General features: G+C 39.4%; 1 protein-coding gene across 6 annotated transcripts in view; it reads right to left on the bottom strand.

Annotated features, from left to right (window-relative positions):
- LOC115061625 (partitioning defective 3 homolog B-like) overlaps positions 1 to 19902 on the bottom strand; it is a 180095-nt gene that overhangs the window by 56302 nt on the left and 103891 nt on the right. For all 6 annotated transcript variants that reach the window (XM_029530049.1, XM_029530048.1, XM_029530045.1 and 3 more), the window contains exons 21-22: positions 12572 to 12679; positions 11732 to 12106 (exon numbers count right to left, since the gene is read on the bottom strand). In XM_029530049.1, the coding sequence (XP_029385909.1) occupies positions 11732 to 12106; positions 12572 to 12679 (483 nt within the window). The remainder of the gene's footprint in view (positions 1 to 11731; positions 12107 to 12571; positions 12680 to 19902) is intronic.

Raw genomic sequence — 19902 nt, 5'->3', positions numbered from 1 at the left:
AGATCAATCTCTTGCTCTAGCTGTGTCACACCAATAATAATTCCATAAATGTTTAAAATCAGAATCTGAACCACAGCATTGCTGTTAATAATGCTGCTATTAATAATTGAGGGGTTTTGTTCCATTACTTATGCCCTAAAATATATCAATGTCCAAAGTAAAGGAATATGCTCTTGTCATTAAAGCCTATAAATATTTACAGGACTGGTTAAAGGACATGCTATTTTTTTCTTCAAGTTAGACACCTACAATATACTGTATTGTGGTTTTTGTTAAATTCCTTTTTTTGTTACCTTGCCTTCTAAAAGCAAGAAAGGGGTCAAGGGTTGAAGACAAGATGAAGTGTGGCATGTGTTCAAAGGTCATGTATATTTAACATAAATTCTGAATGGCATAATGTGAGATCTGTCATATCCTGTGGTAACAAAATCTATTCAGAAAAATACACTATGCTTATGTTTAAATCCTGTAAAAGGTGATTTATTTCTTCAAAATGTAATGTAATGTAAGTGGAAATATCTTAGAAAGGCGTTTTTAGCCTTTTGACTTTAGGCCTTGTAATAAGTTCATTAATAATTTAAATGCAGAAAGATATGACAAATCCATGACTAACACTGGTCTCTAAAAGGAAAACAGTAATTTGCCACATTGGTCAGGATATTTCTCTGGACATATTTCCTCATTTAGATAAATTATCAGAGATGTAAAGCAAGAAAGACATGCTCAGATGAAAAGATGGTTATTAAAGGGTGAGGAGGAGACAAAAACTGAAGGAAGGACAGGTCAAGGGAATGCTTTTAGTGTTTTGTAACAGATGACTTTGAGCTGAAAGGTTTCATAAATCTGACAGAAAATGACCAAGAGACAGTCTGCCATGCACACAGCAGCACACCCATGAGTGCTCAGTCACACACATACAGTACACAGCTGATCTATAGCCTCCTCTTGTACACAAGGGAAATATGTTATAAATAGTATTGGCTCAATCTGATTTAACACATCTACGAACATATGTGTACATGTGAGTGTGTGTTAGAAAAAAACAACAAAAAAAAAAACAAAACTTAAATATGGAAAGGAAATGGATGAAATCATTGATCAATTCCCAGATGTTAGAATTTATTTGTGTGTGTGTGTGTGTATTCTTTAGGGGAACATAGATGAAAAGAGTATAAAAATGTTACCCAGTTGCAAGCTTTTGACCTTCTGAAAAAAGCAAAGTAGTTAAGTCAGATATCCTTTCATTAGCACAAACACAAAGTCATGATAGCCATTGGTAAAAATCGACAAAGCTTGAAAACATGAACTACAATTGATTGAGAAAGCTTAAGAGATGGTACACATTTCATAAATAATGACTCCTTTGCCATTTTCAAAAAAGTAGGACTATGACTTTGCATCCTGCTGTTGCTGATCAATGCAAAAAATAATAACTGTGTTTTTTTTTTTTTTTTCCTTTTGGTTCTTTAGAAATATGTGAATGACACTCAGCTGTCTCTCTGGCTCACTTAAGGATTAGCTTTATTGGGATGAGATCTAATAAGGCAACGACCTTAAAACCTGTTTCGACAAGGATGCAAATTGCATGAATTAACTTAAGGAAACTTGATCACTTCATTCAATTCAATGTCAAACTAATACAAAGCTTTATGTTCTTGCAAAAGAGAAGGAAATAATGAATATTTACCATTTGACATCTTTAATGAATAGTCTGGTATAGGTCAGTATCATCTTTTGGCAATGACAAGACTGAAACCGCATTCGATTAATAGTACGGGAGAACAAGAGAGTAAATGAAGCTTAATATTGACTGATGATGACAAGCGGGAGTCTTTTTCTTTCCACACGTCCACAAATGACTGCTGATATGCAGTGTGTGTGTGTGTGTGTGTGTGTGTGTTTTCCCGAGTGTCTAGTTGTAGAGTAGAGGATCGTTATCAGACCACAGCAACAGACACAGGTCAATGCATTATCTCTGCCTCTCCTTGTGTCTTGTATCTGTCTCACTCAGCCGTTGCAAACACACGCACACATGCACACTGGATTACTTGGAAATCAAAACAACTTCATCAGTGTGAGTTATTGTCCATCATCTTGTTGCATGGATATGAGCTTTCCTGACATTACTGTATATGTTCTATCATTTTGGCATTGCTGTGCTGGATTTGATTTATTTATTTTTTTTTCTATCTCGGGGAGTGTGAGTCATTTAGGGCAGTAAATATTCACAGTTCTGTCACTTTCTGCCTTTTCAATTTCTCCCAATTCCATTCATTCCTTTCTCACCCTCTCGCCTCCTCCACAGTTTGCACAGGCAATCATCTCTGCTGTCATTTCCATGCCTACCTTGATACCGTCCATCTCTCATTCCCTCCCACTCCATCTTAATCTCTTCATCATCTGCTCATCTCCATCCCCTCTGCCCTGCCTTCCATTTCCCGGCCTCATCTCGCCCTTCATCATCTTCCTCCACCTAATCTTCCCAGCTTCTGCTTTGCTCTGATTAGCTGACATCTCCACTAATGAAGCTTGACAACAAAAGATCACAAATGTTGGCAGGTGGGTCAGAGGGGGAGTGACGGGAAAAAAGGAGGAAAGGAGAGAGGGTGAGTGTAATATTCTACAGTTCTGTGTGTGTGTGTGTGTGTGTGTTGGGGGGCAGCACGTGTACATGCTGTCAGGTTGCTCTGGTGCTCTATTGTCCTCTATGGGCTAACAGGAAGTGACATGTGTTTTTAAAATGCAGCTGACAGAATATGACACTGCTCCTTACGCTGCGGCGTCTAAGCCCGGTGAGTAATTAGCGCTCTGCCGACTGCTGACATCAATCAGACGAGCTGTCTAAATGCCTGCGTGCCTTGGAGAGACACTCACATTGGCAAAGGAGGCTGGCATTCAATCGTGATGGCAGTCATCGTATGAGTGTGTGCACGTTTGTACATGTGTGTGCGTCCAAGTATGTTTATATTGTACAGATTGAAAATTGTCTGGCATAACATTAGTTAGACAAGGCCTCTTTTGTGCATGCACATGTGTGTCTGTGTTTGTGACAGAGAGGGGAGCGCTACAGGTGGTTAACTGGCTGGCATAAAATCACGAAAGAAGGCTGTCTGGCTCAACATCCCTCTTTGACGTTAATTGCAGTGCGTATATTTGTATATTTGTGCGTGTCAGGATGCCTATTTGCTTAATGCCTTTGCCAACCACATAAGCTGTAGATGGCATCTTTGTGAAGCTGGGTTTACACTTGATGCTAGGGGTAAACAGCTGTCCCATCAGAGACACTTCCAACTTAGGTGTCCTGGCTTGGTGCTGCGGAACAATCACCGATCTTGGGGTATTGCTGTAGTTTTTTCTCACCACAGGCCAAAATAAGTTACAGCTTTGGCCACAGCCACATATCCACAGATTCCACTCTCTTTCCAGGAAGTTTGAGTCTCTCCAGCCGACCCTTACTTCACCTGAATCCGTCTCTCTCACCTCCCATGCTCTCTTTTTAATTTTCTTTGTTTACTGGCTTTGTGGCTCAGTTTTATGAGATTCATAAAAAAAAAAAAAAAAAAAAAACCTCAACAACTTAAAACTTAAATATTTTCAACTAAACTTCATAACTTCCTCACCCAACCTTTCCTAAAATGTATTGTCCACCCTCCAACACAAGCTTTCATCTTGTCTCTTGGTAGAGAGACAATTTTGAGGTTATATGGAGAGAACAGAAAATAATAAAAAAGAATATTTGCATATGAATCACAGGAATCTTTGCCAAATAGGACCCGAGTTTGAGACCTACTGCATACACATAGAAAACTGTGTGAATGTGTTGCTTAGTTACAGTTAGCTACTACTCAAATTTCAATTAAGTTAACTTTTAATAAACCATACTAGATGAAAGAGGGGGGCAATAGATATCTCTAGCAATTTAGAATAACATTAAAAATGCACGAAGATAATTCTGTCACTTAGTGCATTTCTTTTGTGTCTATCTGTGCGTTCATGTGCTGTTCATGTGTCTGTCCTTTTGAGAGCCTGAGTGCATGTGCCCATATGTCCTTTTACTGCGTCCGTGCCCCATTGCTTACGGATGTCCTTTGCATGGAATTTATTTTTCACTGAGAACCATTCGTGCAAGGACGAGGCGGAAATCATAAATGAGAGGAAGAGAGTGCAACAGGAGGAAAGAGAGTACTAGAAAGGGTCTATTGACGGAAAGAGCAAGGGGGAGGAAGACGAGTGCCTCTAGAGAGCTTTTCCTTATTAACCAAACTGAATCATGCGCTTTGAGTCCGGAAAGCAAACACTCTGGCCCTTTTCTCGTCTACCAGCCATCACTCGTCCCCCCTCCACCTCTTCTCATTCCTCTTTTTTACCCACATTCTCTACTTTCAGCATTTCAGTTTTGTTCATCTCTTTATGGTTTTCTACTTTCCCATCTCCTTTTCTTCAGTCTATTGGGGCCTCTCAGACTCGGACATTCACTGACCCCCAACCCCCCACCTCATGAGCGGACCTGTTGAACCTGTTGAATTACCCCAAAACGCCCACTTAGCCTGTCGTCGCCTTTGAGTCCCTTACTAACTCTTATTTTCTCCTTTTCTCCCCTTTACTGATCCACTTTTCTCACCCTGGCAATTCTTTGTGTCTCCTTTCAGCCAAAAAATTTTGGATATATAATATTGTCTCTTCCAAATCATCCTCTTCTTACATTTTTTTTTTAGTTCTAAACATGCAGAGACAGAGAGCTATTATTTTACTGTTCCTCACCTTTGTCCTCCCTTTTCTATAGTCTGTATCCTTCTCTTCCTGCTTTTAGATTTAAACCCCGTCTTTTTCTTCAGCACTTCAAACCATTAATTTGTTCTTTTGGACTCCAAACTCACTGAGTCTCTCTTCTCCATACTTCTCTTCTGTTTCACTGCGTCCCATTTTTCTTTCTCCAACTTCCCTTCCTCTCTCTTCATAATCCTACTTAACCTTCCACTTTACCTCCCTTTAGCTCCAAAACACTCCAAACTTCTCTCTCATATCCGTCATGGTCCTTCAATCCACTTGCTTCTCTCAGTTTTTAAATTAGCTGAAAATTCCTCACTCCTTTCCACAGTTTCAACAATTATGCTATTCTTTTTAAACATACACGAAGAAACACATCCTTTGAAAAACAAAACAAAAAAATATTCAACATAAACATGCCCAACCATTTATGTAGAGCATGAGCACACTGTTTTAACAGTTTAACTAAGTAAAACAGTAAATTAAGAAAATTGTTAAAGAAGAAAAGATACAGACATTGTTAGATATGCTTGTAATTTGTTGATGTGTATGTAACATTTTCACAATAATATATGAGCAATGAGCCCTCGCTGCCAGTACAATTAGCCCTAAGGCTGCTTTAAGATGGTGTAACTATATATATATATATATACAATAATTCAGTTACACATATTTCTCTTCCATAAAACACATAATCCAATGCTTCAGAATGAGCAGAATCATGCATAGAAGCATTGGATCACACATGGCAAAGCCACCACCCTTCCAAGATTAATTATGTACAAGAAAAAAAATCATGTGGAAAAGAAGCACAACCCACTAAAGCTGCGTTTATGTGATAAGAGTGGAAGATAAGCAGAATCCATTATACGTTGTTAAAAAAAAAAAAAGTATTACATGTTTTTGATAGAGAGAGACAAAGACGGAGCAAGACAGAGGAAGTCTGTGTTTGGTACTGAATGAGCTGAGAAAATGTCTGATTAATTAACGTGGAGGAAAGGAAGCCTCTCCAGTGAGTGGCCAAGCAATGCTATAAGCACATTTTTTGATCATATAATCTTTGAAATAAGTGGAGAGCTGTCTAAACCTAAATATGTCTGAGACAATATGGCTTACCACAGAGCTGAATAGCCTCTGCACTGTCTTTATGAAGCCTTTTAGCACCCTTACCAGCGGAAATACAAACTGCAAAAGTTTCTCCCAAAATGGCTTCCAGTGTGTTTATCCTCCAAAGCCAAAACAAACAAAAGGGAGAGCGTACAGGCATTATCAATCCAGCAGAGGTTTACTCAGCTTAATAATGACAACTGCACTGGCATGGAATAGAAGCAACTGATGAGCTGCCATATTTTTGTTCCGACATAAAAAAACATGACATACAACTCAGGTCATAATACAGCAGAGTGTTATCAGTATTGTCTCTAATAAGGAGCTATGCCTTCTCCTTCTAGGATGTTAACCAAATGCACCCTAGACCTTTCGGTCTTTCTTTCTGTTGCTTTCTTTTTGTTTTTTGCGCTCTACTTTCATGAGCTTTCATTCATGTGAAACAGTAGCTCTCCCGCTCTCTCAAGTTCCCTTCACTCTGGTCTCTCCAGGATGATTGTTTTCTAATTGGTGGAGTGCCAGGGGTCGTGGTTGTTATGGTAACCTGTAAGGGGCCCTTGAAAGGGTGAGGTGGTGATGGTGCCTGGGTGATGGCAGGAAGGAGGGCCCACTCAAGAAAACGGAGGACAGCACTCATTCAAGACTTAGATGGTCACTTCAGCAAATGGACCGTTTGTGTGTGTGTGCATGTGTGTGCGTGTGTGTTTGACATCTCAACTACCTCAGTTTTGTACATGCACCTAAATGTGTGAGCACACAAGAGGTGGAAAATGGTTCTGGTGAGATAAAGAGTGTATACAGTGAGTGTGTCACTGTGTGTGTTTCCATGCAGAAGGTGGGCAAAGAATGCTGCTCTTCACTTCAAATCTTCTGGAGAGTTCTTTTGTTTGAGTCCCTCGCTCTCCAACTCTGGTCCCCTTGGTACTTCCCTCCCTATGGAGGCCACTCAGGCCTTAGATGTGCCCATCTGTGTGCTGGCATAGAAAAGAGGGTGGTACAGTTGTGTTCAAAATAATAGCAGTCTGTTTAAAAAATTGAGTAAAGCCCAAAATCCTTATAATGGTTTTAATTTCCATGCATTGGGGACACTGCACATTATATTCTAAATCAAAACATGAAGAAAAAAGCAGAAATTCTTTACTCACTTTACAGAAAATGAAGAAAAATGAACATTGGGCTGTTCAAAAAAAATAGCAGTGTCTGCATTTTACTTTACAAACTCAAATATTTACTGTATAAACTGAAAAATATCCAGGATTCAGCATTCCTATGAATCACTAAACTAATATTTAGTTGTATAGCCACTGTTTCTGATAACCGCTTTACATCTGTGTTGCATGGAGTCGACCAACTTCTGGCATCTGTGAACAGGTATTCCAGCCCAGGATGATTTGACAACGTTCCATAATTCCTCTGCATTTCTTGGTTTTGCCTCAGAAACAGCATTTTTAATGTCACCCCACAAGTTTTCTATCGGATTAAGGTCCGGGGATTGGGCTGGCCACTCCATGACTTTAATTTTGTTGGTCTGGAACCAAGAAGCTGCTCGCTTACTGGTGTGTTTGGGGTCGTTGTCTTGTTGAAACACCCATTTCAAGGGCATTTCCTCTTCAGCATAAGGCAACATGACCTCTTCAAGTATTTTGATGTATCCAAACTGATCCATGATCCCTGGTATGCGATAAATAGGCCCGACACCATAGTAAGAGAAACATCCCCATATCATGATGCTTGCACCACCATGCTTCACTGTCTTCAGAGTGTACTGTGGCTTGAATTCAGTGTTTGGGGGTCGTCTGACAAACTGTCTGCGGCCCTTAGACCCAAAGAGAACAATCTTACTCTCATCCGTCCACAAAATGTTTCTCCATTTCTCTTTTGGCCAGCCAATGTGTTCTTTGGCAAATTGTATCCTCTTCAGCACATGTCTTTTTTTTAACAGTGGGACTTTGCGGGGGCTTCTTGCTGATAGATTAGCTTCACACAGGCGTCTTCTAATTGTCACAGTACTCACAGGTAACTTCAGACTGTCTTTGATCATCCTGGAGCTGATCATTGGCTGAGTTTTCACCATTCTGGCTATTCTTCGATCCATTCGAATGGTAGTCTTCCGTTTTCTTCCACGTCTCTCTGGTTTTGCTTTCCATTTTAAAGCATTGGAGATCATTTTAGCTGAGCAGCCCATCATTTTCTGCACTTCTTTGTATGTTTTCCCTTCATTAATCAACATTTTAATCAAAGTACGTTTTTCTTCTGAACAATGTCTGGAACGACCCATTTTTCTCAGGTTTCCAGAGAGAAATGCATGAGCAACATGTGCTGGCTTCATCCTTAAATAAGGGCCACCTGATTGACACCTGTTTTTTCACAGATTGAATGACTTCACTAATTGAACTCCACACTGCTATTTTTTTGAACACGCAACTTCAATTCATTATTCAATTACACAGACTGAGGAGCATACATATCATGAAGGTTGGCTCTGTTGGTTTTCTATGACCTTACTACAGCAACTGGTAAATTATTTGCCATGCAGTAATATAATTTCTACCAAAAACAGGTTATTCATGTTGGACTGCTATTATTTTGAACACAACTGTATGTCCACATCGAACCAGCAACTGTAAAATGCATCTTTTTTTCCACCACGCTTCAGCGCTCTATTTACACTTAGCTGATTTGAATAACCCCCAATATCTCAGCCTGGTTAAAAGAAATCTCTGGTGTGGAGAGATGTCAAGACAATGATATAAATCCATTGTTTAAATGTCAATGTAGGTGATCATGGCAAAACAACTTGAAAACACTTATTTAGCATCAAATTGAAAGGACTAGCAAGAAATCCAGGGCAAAATATTGAGAGACCACAACATACTGTAGGAAATCATTTCCGCTGAGCAAAGAGACAGGTAGAAAAAGAGTGACAGAAAGTGAAAGATCGAAGTATTCTTTAAGATGGATAATTACATTTTGGCTTGTTTATCTGAGTAACTGCAGGAGGAAACGTCTCTGTGCTTCTTCAAAACACATCCATGCTTTGTTGTGTGTGTGTGTGTGTGTAATCTTTACCAAATGTGTGGCAGACCTTGCTCTGTGCATGTGTGTTCAATGGGTTTACAAAATGATACATAACTGTACTGTGTGGTTAAATAACTGTCCTCCCATAATAAAAGCCATTTAAAGTAGACCATTTTATCATTCACTTTTAGACATTTTCAGACCCCACACGTTGCTGTCCAGGCTGAAAACACTGACATGATGTTTGAAATTGTGTTATGGAAGGCTATGTGCAACATTGCTGTGTATTTGAACCATTCATTGGAAAAAAGGTGGCAGCTTAATTACATGAGGCCTTCTGTGTTCATAGAAATATATAAATATATTAAATGTAATTATTCCCCCGACGTTAATCACAGATATGACAGATATTCATATTCAATTCAGGGCAGGTAGCACAATTTAAGCAAAGCATATATAATAAGTCGTATATATTTCAGCATATTGATTATCAACTGATCTACTGATTTACCATTAGTGAACCAACAAGGAAATCATAGAGACTTCAAGACTTAAAATAACTTAAGATAGCAGCAAGTCGCCAGCGAGGAAATTAAAATGAGCTGACGGTTCAGTTCATTTGAATTTAAGCTGAAGTTGCCAAATTTTTTTGAGCTGAAATTGCCAAGTTACCAATTTGCCAACAGTTGCCAATTTCACAACAAGCATATTTTATTTGCTCTCTATGTTGATTAAAAGAGTGCAGGACACCAAAACCTTAACAATTATTACGAGTGTAATTGTGTGTGTACAGAAAGCAGTTTTTTGTTTTCAATATGACAATAAACGGCAAGAAGACCCCCCCCAACCCCTTTTTTTGTGCATTTTTCTGCAACAAATATGTACACAACCATGAATTAAAAACCAGGTATATAGGTATATACCGAACCGTGACTATAGCCTACCATTACCCCTAATAACCGCAAAGTGTTAGAAGAAGAACATGCTCTGGGATAATCTATCTCGCAAATAATATCGTATTAATGCACGTCTCAAAACGCTGGATGATAGTTTGGGTACAACTTACAATGCTAAGTGTATTTCTATTATCTTGATATTTGATATTCAAAGTGTATTTAAATTATTTAGTTGTCTTTTCAATTATGAATAAGGGCAATCAGAATTGGAATTGATCAAATTCAAACAATCCATTTCAATGTATTGTTTGTCTTTTTGGGCACTTTTAGTGTCCATGACTTGTTTTGTAACGCTTATATTCAGTCTAGATGTTGCATTTGTATGCATTATTTTATTCACAGCATTACTCTTAGAGTGTGTGTGTGTGTGTTTGCTGAGGCGCTGATGGAATGGAGTCCATAGGGATTTTGTTTATCTTTATCCCACATGCATACCTCAACTCTTGCTGCCCTTGACGCTCAGTAGCACAGAGTCATGTGTATACAGACACCACTGACACACATTTCTTTTTTAGGCACCATCGATTACCGTCAGCCAATACATGGACTGTGTTCTGTCTGCATCATCAGGTTCCAGGAAGTGATGATAAATGAACAGTGCTATCTGCCAGCACTGCTGTGACCATGAATATGGATTTCCAAAATAAAGACATTTCACAGCTTAGTTTAGTTCCTTTAAGGAAAGAAAGAGATGGCAAAATGTAGTAACGAGACATTGAATAAAAGAAACTAAAGAGCCACAAATTAGCACAGTGTCAATTCTTCAGATTGACACCACCATTCTATTAAAGCTCAGTCTGGGTCCATTTGAGTCATTCATCTAATTCTTTAAATTCATTCTTTAATACATAATCTTCTTACTGGCTTTGGATATGTGTGTAAACCTAAAAATTGTTCTTAAAACTGCATTTTCACATAAGCATACTACATACTGATCATCAACAAATACAATTCAATTAGAACAACTTTGTGATACAGTAGTACTGTGTAATTGTCTTTAACTAAGGAGCAGGGATGCCCAACTCCTTATCTTGGTTTTACTTTCAAAGAACCTGGCACTGTTTCTTTCCTGTGTTGTGTGGGTCTGTGTGTGCATGTATACATGCATATAAATTCATATGTATCTGTATCTAGACGTTTAACCTCAAAGACAGGGTCAAAGGAGTCAGGACTTTGCATAATTAGATGTTATTATGCAGGAAGGAAGCCATATGAGAAAAACACAGAATCAGAAAAGATATCTGTAAAGACCGCAACTGTCCATCAGACAGGTATGCCTCCCCAAACGAAGACAGGTGCAGAAATAAGGTTTCTGGCCGTGTGTGTGTGTGAACTGGTGGATACATTCAAAAGTAAGTGAGCTGAGACTGACAGAAGAAAGTTAAACTGGGAGGAACACATTGAGCCCTGTGGAGATTTCTTTCCTAACACACACACACACACACACACAATATCTATGTCGTGGGTATTGGAGTACACATGCTGTCATACTGAAGCTCAAAGCAGGCAAAAACTATTCAATCTTAACTTATTGTCTGTTTCCATCTCTCCATTTCTCTTTTGCTCTCAGTCAGACACACACACACACACACCCAGACAGGCAGACACACACACAAATACAGGCCCATGTCACAAAAACTCGATGTTGGAAGCAGCAGGTGAGAGAGGAAGAGAAAAACAGGTGGATGAGAAAGGAAGAACAGTCTGGGTGACGCTTATGTAGCAATATGATTTAACTTGACAAAAAGTCATGTGGAACCAGCATGGTACCTTTGGTGCTGAAACTGACTAGGCACCCATGGGCTTACCTAGGGGGCCTGGTTTCAGGAAAGGGGCCAGGTTAACCAGCAGATAAATCAAATCTAAGAAAAAGAGAGCCTTACCTGTCATTGGCAGGACCTGGAGGAGATGTGGCTGCTGCTGCTCTTGGTTTATTCACCTTGGCATACAGTCTATCAATGTGGTCATCAGCAGGGTTAGCTCCAGGGTCACTGGCATGATTTCCATGCCCTGGAAAAGAAGATGGGCTCTGTGGTGAGGAGCTATGAGCATGGGTGTGCTGGAGAGTACTGTATGGAGGGGACTGAGACAGCGGTGGTGGTGGCATTGAACCCATATCGCGTTCCCTGAAGGTTTGTATACGGGCGTAATTGGGGTCTGCATCATCATCCTCAACATCTGGATACACAGACACGCCCCCGCCACTGGGATGGTCTTTGGAGTGGTGTGCACGCAGCTCGGGATGTCCTGCCTCAATTCTGAAATGTAAATAAGGAGCTGGTTAAGACATCTACAATTCTGGGATTAAAGGGTAAGAAGAGTAAACATTAACCTTGCACCAACGTGTAATCTGTTTGCTTTAGTATGCTGATGCATGTGTGATTGTGGGACAGAGGGCTGAGTAAGGATATGGCCTGCTGAAAAAAGATAATCCCGGTAATTGCACCAGGAGTCAAAAGCTCATGAATGACAAGCGTGGAGCAGTGAGGGTTAGAAGGAATGGATAAAATGACAAGAATGAAAGGCAACGAAGGGAAAAGGATGACAGTTGTTAATGGATTCAGTGATTTTAGTGGGTTCAATGAGAATGATGAGTGAACAGTCATCTGTTATCAGGGCAAAAAAATTGTCACAGAATTTTCAATGAGAAAAGAAACAAAAAAAAAAAAAAAAAAAAAAAATCAGTCTGAGCGCACAAATTCATTATCGTCTCATCTCCCCACCTTTCTCTCTCCTCTCTCATCCTCTCAAACTCATGATCACTCAGGATGTCTGACTTCTGTCGCTGCAGATCGGCTTTATCCTTCTTCTCCTCTTTTTTCTTTCCAAATCTGGACAGAGAAGCAGTGATAAAGAGAGACATGTGAAACGGTGACAAAGGGGGAGAAAAGCATCATATTATGATAATATAACATTATGAGGTACGCCACATTAACACTTTCTAAACCATGCACACGCAAACACATTATATGATAACAGATTTAGTCTGTTTAGGTATTAAAATATGACACAGCTTCATATCACTTCAAGCCAGTGGGAACAGGAAGATCTAGTTCACTGTAAACAGCCGCCTTAAGCAAACACAAGCCTACTGTTAGACGTGAAGCCTTTTTTCTGACTTGACATTAACATGCTGCTCAGATGAGCCAATTACAAGTGGACTGATTAATTGATTTGTGGCAGCCTTACACAATATCGACATTGACTGCTGAGTATTGTTTTTCCAAATGTTTTTGCAACCACGTATAGGTATAACCATATTTCACTATAACACATTGATCAGCTCAGCTCCTACTTGTTCTGCTCTTCCCATCTTACCACATTAACAACAGTCTTAAGGCCTAAAGACAGACCCACATTTATTCTTTCCAGTCAGAAATTATGTGTGTATATGTATATTTGCATATAGGGCTGGGAAATGAGATTCAAAGGCCACTCAAGATGCGTTTTGGAGACACTTTGCCAAAGCCAGTTAAGAACTGATGTACTTACAACTCATCACATGTGATTGGATCAGCCAAGATCCATGTGAATACCATGACTGCCTTGCTACCACCACCCTGTAGTTAATTCTATAGTGAAGTCACATTCCGCCTTAAATACTCCCATAACTTAATTGCTTCCCCCTCGTCTCTTTTCACTTTGAGATGGACGACACCCCAGCAGCTATGCAGTGAAAGGACACGGGTAAGTGAGACAGTCAAGCCTGCTAAATAATTAATATATCCAACCTGCAAACTGTGATCTTCTAACGCACTTTATGTTTTATTCATTAGTTATTTTTTTTTTTATATCAAACCCTTTTGTCGACTGAAGTATCAATATACCTCTGTGCATTATTCTAAACAACATTGGGGGTCATTTTAAAGTGTTGAATGTATGAATGCATGTTAATAGTATATATAATAGTTGTTTGAGCATTCCATGCAGTTCTGAGCTGTTAATTTCATGCGGCTTGGTGAAGGAGCCAATTTCCCTCCTATAGAGTAGCACTCAATGGGCAATGAAGGGCTCCAACCATGTGTGTGCATTTACAATGTGCATGTGTATTTGCCTCACAGGGGACAAGCATCCCTCTAATCACTGCTACCTCCGGTGTTAGAGGCTTACCCTTTCCTTCAACTCGCTTCCTTACCTTCACTTACCCCTCTTTCACCTTCTCCTCCTGTTTTACCTCAGCGTTCTCTCCTTCCTCTCATTACCCTCCTTTCTTTCTATCCATAGCTCACCTTGCCTTCACCCCTTCATCTCGCTGTCTCGTTTGACGCTTTTTTCTTTTCCTCCGAGCTATCAAACACTGTCCTCACTGCACTTAAGCCTTACCATCCCTTCGTTTCCACTTCTCTATGCTGTCGTTTTCATTTCCTTTTTTCACTGAAGACTGAAGTAAGCAACTACATGTAACTACAGAACGCTTACATACATACAGCAGCAAACTGGAGCAGAAAAGAACTGTTACGAAGATATGACTGGAGCTCACTCTCTCTGCAGACCCTGGTGATATTGTTATTACTGGGCTATACACATGAATATGCACACACACACAAAGACATAAAGTCACATTTTACTAAATGACAACAACATTTGTTAATCTATAAGTACTACAAAATAAACTTGCATTAAACAGACAATATTTTAAATGACACAGCATCTTAATGTTACATTGACCAGGAGTGTAGTGTGTTTTGTTGTATTGGTGTGTTTATACGCGCATGTTGTCTTTAGTGAACGGAAGAGGAGGAGTGTTTAAAAAAAAAAAAAGGGGCCGCACATTTTAGTTAATATTGAGACATCACTGCATGGCAGGGAAAAGAAATGGGTAAACATTTCTCCTGCCACTGCTCTCAGGTTGAGCAGAGCAGGGTATGAAAAAATATTCACTTGGATCTCTTCGTATTGGTAACTGCACGTATAAATATATTAATATTAAATTAAATATATAACAAAACAGACACACACACACACAAAATATACATAAAGGCAGAACGTCCATGACACATTTTACAGTTGCAACAATATCACTTGAGTATTATTTCAGAAGGTATATCAGTTAGAACAGCTGATTTGCAGCCAGTTTAGATGAATACATTACCTCTTGTTCCGTCATTAGAGGGAACAGAATGATGGCTCATGAATATTCATGACCTAACACCACAATCTGTATGGAAAATGTACGGCTCACTCGTTTGCATGTGAGAAAGATTTCATTATTAGGATTTCATGTACAGGTTTCTTAAAACTTCCATCGGTGTCGAATAAGGTGGAGAAAAAAAAACAACATTTGGCCTTTTGAAATCTGACGAAGGGAGAAGAGTTCTGCCAAATTACCAACCAATTTTGAATAAATAATTTGTAATGCCACAACATCTGTTGTAACAGTGCATTCATGTAATTTACCAAAGGTGAGAGTGCAAGACAAAATGAAACAATAGAAGTGGAGTAAGTAAAACATTAAGGAAGACAAAGCCAGGTTCTGACAATAAACACCTACAGACACACACTGCATATTCACATTCACCCAGACGGCCCACTTTGAGCGATGAACTGTGAGCAGAGGGCTGGCCCATACTTTTGCTTCTGAATGGTGCATGAGGTGAACCAACAGCTGACAAATGAGTCAAAAATAGGTGCAAACATCTGTGACTCTCACTTCACCCATTCTCTCTATTCTTCCCCTCTCCTCTCCTTCCCTCCCTCTGCCACTCCTGAGACACGCCTTCCTTTGCTGTCACTGGTGAATGGATCCCAGAGGGAACGGGTGATGGACAAGTGTGCTGTGATAACAAGCGTGCGCACACACACACACACACACAGGCAGGTATACACTGTGCTGGGAAGCAGACACGTAGACACACACACATAGATGACTGGCAGGCATGACAACAGTCAGTGACACACCAATGATTTCCTGTCATGATTGGCAGCTGGTGGGTCCTTCCCCACTTTCAAGCATGTGCTCTCTAATTATGAACTAATGACAGAGACGATTTTTTAATCTTTCTTTTTTCTGCATGAAGAACTGAAAAAAGCATCCTCTGGCCAAATCCAAACATGTTGGCTTTTATGTAACAGAATGATATGCTAATAACTAGGGAGAAAAAACAAATCAAAAAATTCAACATATAGCTGTCAGAATGTGGTATTTTAGATCTGTGGCATTGACAAAATGTTGATGACTGTTTCTTTGGCAAAAGTTGTATTGCTGTCTCCAACATGATCTATCAGGATTTTGGGAGATATTCCTTTTTAACTTTCACTAACACACATTTCACCTCTTTCTGTAATTTCAGCATTTCAGATAAGGAGATAAGGTAATGTTTCGAAAAGCTCTGCTTCCATACCTATAACTTTAAGACAACTCGTGTGAACAAAGTAATTAATCCGACACATGCCCACAAGCCCAATTTGGGCCTCCTCTAACAATCCAGAAACACATTCATACATTTTGCAGATGATTTTGATGTAATGGAAAGCTCCACCAAAAAGAAAGTCTCCTGCAAATGAAAAAATGACCACGGCAACAAAGTAAGCCAATTTTCGACCAACCCTTTCATCCATGCACAACATGCACACACTGAAACACGCACACAGGCGTACAGTGTGCGCTGTCTTGGGCTAATAGGCCTAGCATGGAGCTCAACCATAACAGACCCCACAATGGAGGTAGTCAGCCCTAATGGGCCCCACCATCGAGATGGGCTAATAGTCACAATGATGGAGCACTTAAAGTCTAACAGAGGTGCTGTATTGTGACCAGCTGGAGGGAGCGAAGAGAGAGAGTGGGAAAGAAACCGAAGGGAAAATATATGAGGGGGGGTGTAATTGTGGGCATCGATAAGAGGTAGAGGAATGGAATTAACTTAATGCTTGTAGACGATGGTGATCTAATTGAATCAAAATTGTTGAGACTTACTTTCTTTTAAAAATTTTTGTTTTTTGATTTTCTGGCTAAATTATCCTGCTCTCAGTCTTTGAAGTTTTTTTAAGGATTTCTATGACCCTCTAAATAAAATGTTATTATTAAACCACATAGTTAAGCTGTCAGCACAAATTTGTGCATATACATGCACATGGACACACACAAAACCATGCTCACCAAACAGAGCAAATGTGGGCTGGAGGGAGGGGAGTACAGTGGTGCATGATTAGAACCAGGCAGCCGACCATGCATGTATTATCATACATTCTCATAAATTCACACCAGTTTAAATCTGATAATGAATAGCATGCACATGTACTTTTCAACACAGCAACATTCACATAAACAAACTGGCAAGAACAGCGTCTGTTCCTCTCTAGCTCTGGTGAACCATGTCCTCTTCCAGTCTCTCCTAACTGATTACAAAATTGTCATCTCTTGCTCTGAACATGCCACACACCAACACACATGGGTGTGTGCACGTGCTTGCATCCATGTGTACATGCTTGCGCACATACCCACACACACACACACACAATATGAGACAGAGGTGTTGGTTGAATATCAAATCTCAGCATTCAAGCAAGAAAGAGAGGCAAAGATCAGATCATAGTGGGTCAAATAAATGCAATCATTTGGGGTAATACACACAACCCCCCCTTCACCCCCCTTCACACACTGCGTCTGAGGAAGATTCACAGCAAACTATCTATACGAAAACCATCTGACTGTGTGGCCAATCATGTTTTATCACAATATAAATATTCATAATAGAATGGTTTCTAACGTGCTCACGCACGCACGCACGCACGCACGCACACACACACACACACACACACACACACACACACAGACTGGCATGTCTGATTGGCAGGTGGCAGCAGTTCAGATGACAGAGCCAGCTGTCAGCTTAAAGGGGCTTTACAACAAATATTCACAGTCTAACTCTAATATCTGGATGAACAGTGTGAAAGAAGCATTACCGTAATTACATTTAACTTTTGTATACCTCTACACTCACTCTTCATTTATGTGAACAGCTAAATTATGACAATGCTTTTTTGGCCAGTACATCTTAAATTTGGAAAACAAGTGACCAGAGTCACACTATAGGATTGTAGGACTACTAAACACAGATACCTGCACTTGATTTTAGAGCTGGTGTATGGATTGAGATATAAAGTGTCAAATGTGAGAAGAAACACATGAATAAAATTAACTACTGCTACTGTAAAATCAGGTATTTTGAAAAAGATGGACTGTCCTGACTTGTGCTGCCCTCTCCTCCAGATCATCCGTACAATCAGAGTTGGCCTTAGATGAATGTGACAAATTGGCAGCTTGGCATAAATTGGACTGTCCTGAATAGCACCAATTTGACTTTTCAGACTCCTACTATTACTTGCAATCAAATGGAGATAGGGAACTGGAGGAGGGGGAGTGGACAGAAAGGAAAAATTTAAATGATGCAAAGATTGAGGGTGGGTGTTACAGAGCCATGACTATAAAAAGGGGAAGGAGAAAAAAGGCTGAGATTATCGCCGGTCTCCAATCGAGACTCTTATGGTGATGAGAGATGGGTTGTGGAGGAGAGGACTAAATACATCTCTGGGTGTATAATATGGTTTCTTGACACACTTAAGGAAAAAAGCAAGAGGGGAATTGGTGGTTAGATGAATAGATGGATGGAGAGCTAAGAGCAGTGCGGGAAGACTTGGTTTGATTAAACTGGAGAATACACTACTAATACAGTTTGAACATATCTCCAAGCTAACATAAAAGAATTGTATGTGGAGTGATTTTGGGACAGAAAATTACTAGGAGACCACAGAGGGCAACATCCACATCACAAAAATGAAAACTATGACTGCATTTGACTGCCTCAACTGAGGGGGGCTTCTCTGCTAAAAGTCTATTGAAACATTTATCTTTTCACAATGATTACAGACCCTTCACTTTTTCCTGAAAGAAGACCAGTTTGACTTATTGTAAAATTGGTGGTTATCACCTTAATTCATGTATGTATTTCAAAATGTAAATGTAAATTCAGTGTGTATAGAATGGTAATAAAAAATATTCTTCTAATCAGCTAATGATGGTTGGTTGAAAGATATTAATATTGACATGCTGAGGTTTTTTGTTCATTTGACAGTAATGTCATGCTAGGTTTCTTGTTCATAATTGAAGGCCGAATTAGGCAAACAAAAAGTGAACTTTGATTTACTTGTAAATACTTTAAATCTAAAATATGATCTAGTTTCATATGAGAAGTTTTCATAGTCAAAATTTTCAGGTACAGACATTAGTTGTGGGCATTCTAAGTGTTCATATATTTATCCAAATTATAGAATTTTTACCAAAATTAAGAATTATATTGCAATATAAAATTTGGCTATATCAGCCATCCATCTTTATCACAAGCAAAATGTCACCTTTAGTGAGCAGCTAAAATAGAGAGAAGCTCCACATTATTAAATGTGTATCAGCTGTATCAGAGCATACCACTAACACGTCGAGCATCTCTTGTCATAAAAGTGCCACGGTCCCAGTGATGGATCACGTTTGTGAGTGGAGGTTAAAATGTTTTCCATTTGTGTACAATCAGTTTATCTGCAAAGTTTAGATTAGGTTACATAGTCGGTTCCTGCCCTTCATAAAAACAGTGCTGTTGCCATGCAGGCAATTTTAGTCTATTTGATAAAGATTCATGATGGAAATGCAATTAAATGGAAGTAATATTTATTCTACTTCCAAATAATAATATTGCAAAATGAAATGCGGTCATCTTGAAAACAAACTCTTTTCTGAAAAGTGATTTTGGAAACACCCTGAAAAATCCTCAGACCTTGTATTAGCAATTTTGCACTTTTTGCCATTGGTTGAAAACTCTTTCATGCACAATAAAATACTGCTAAAAAAGTTTTATTGATGTTGTTTGTTTCGGGGATGTGACCTCGTGTCAAGTGTGGGCAAGCAGAGACTTTCTTCCATGCTGCAAGGTCTATCTTTCATTTGAGGCTTGAAGAATTGCATTACAAAACAAAAAAAAAAAAAACATTTCATAAATTTAGGCCATGGAAAGAAGCTACCATTGACGCTGCATTTAATTTTTCAATAGAACTAAAAGCAGCACTT

The sequence above is a fragment of the Echeneis naucrates genome, chromosome 21, assembly GCF_900963305.1.
Source record: "Echeneis naucrates chromosome 21, fEcheNa1.1, whole genome shotgun sequence".
NCBI lineage: Eukaryota > Metazoa > Chordata > Actinopteri > Carangiformes > Echeneidae > Echeneis > Echeneis naucrates.
This window is presented reverse-complemented; position numbering and strand designations above follow the sequence as displayed.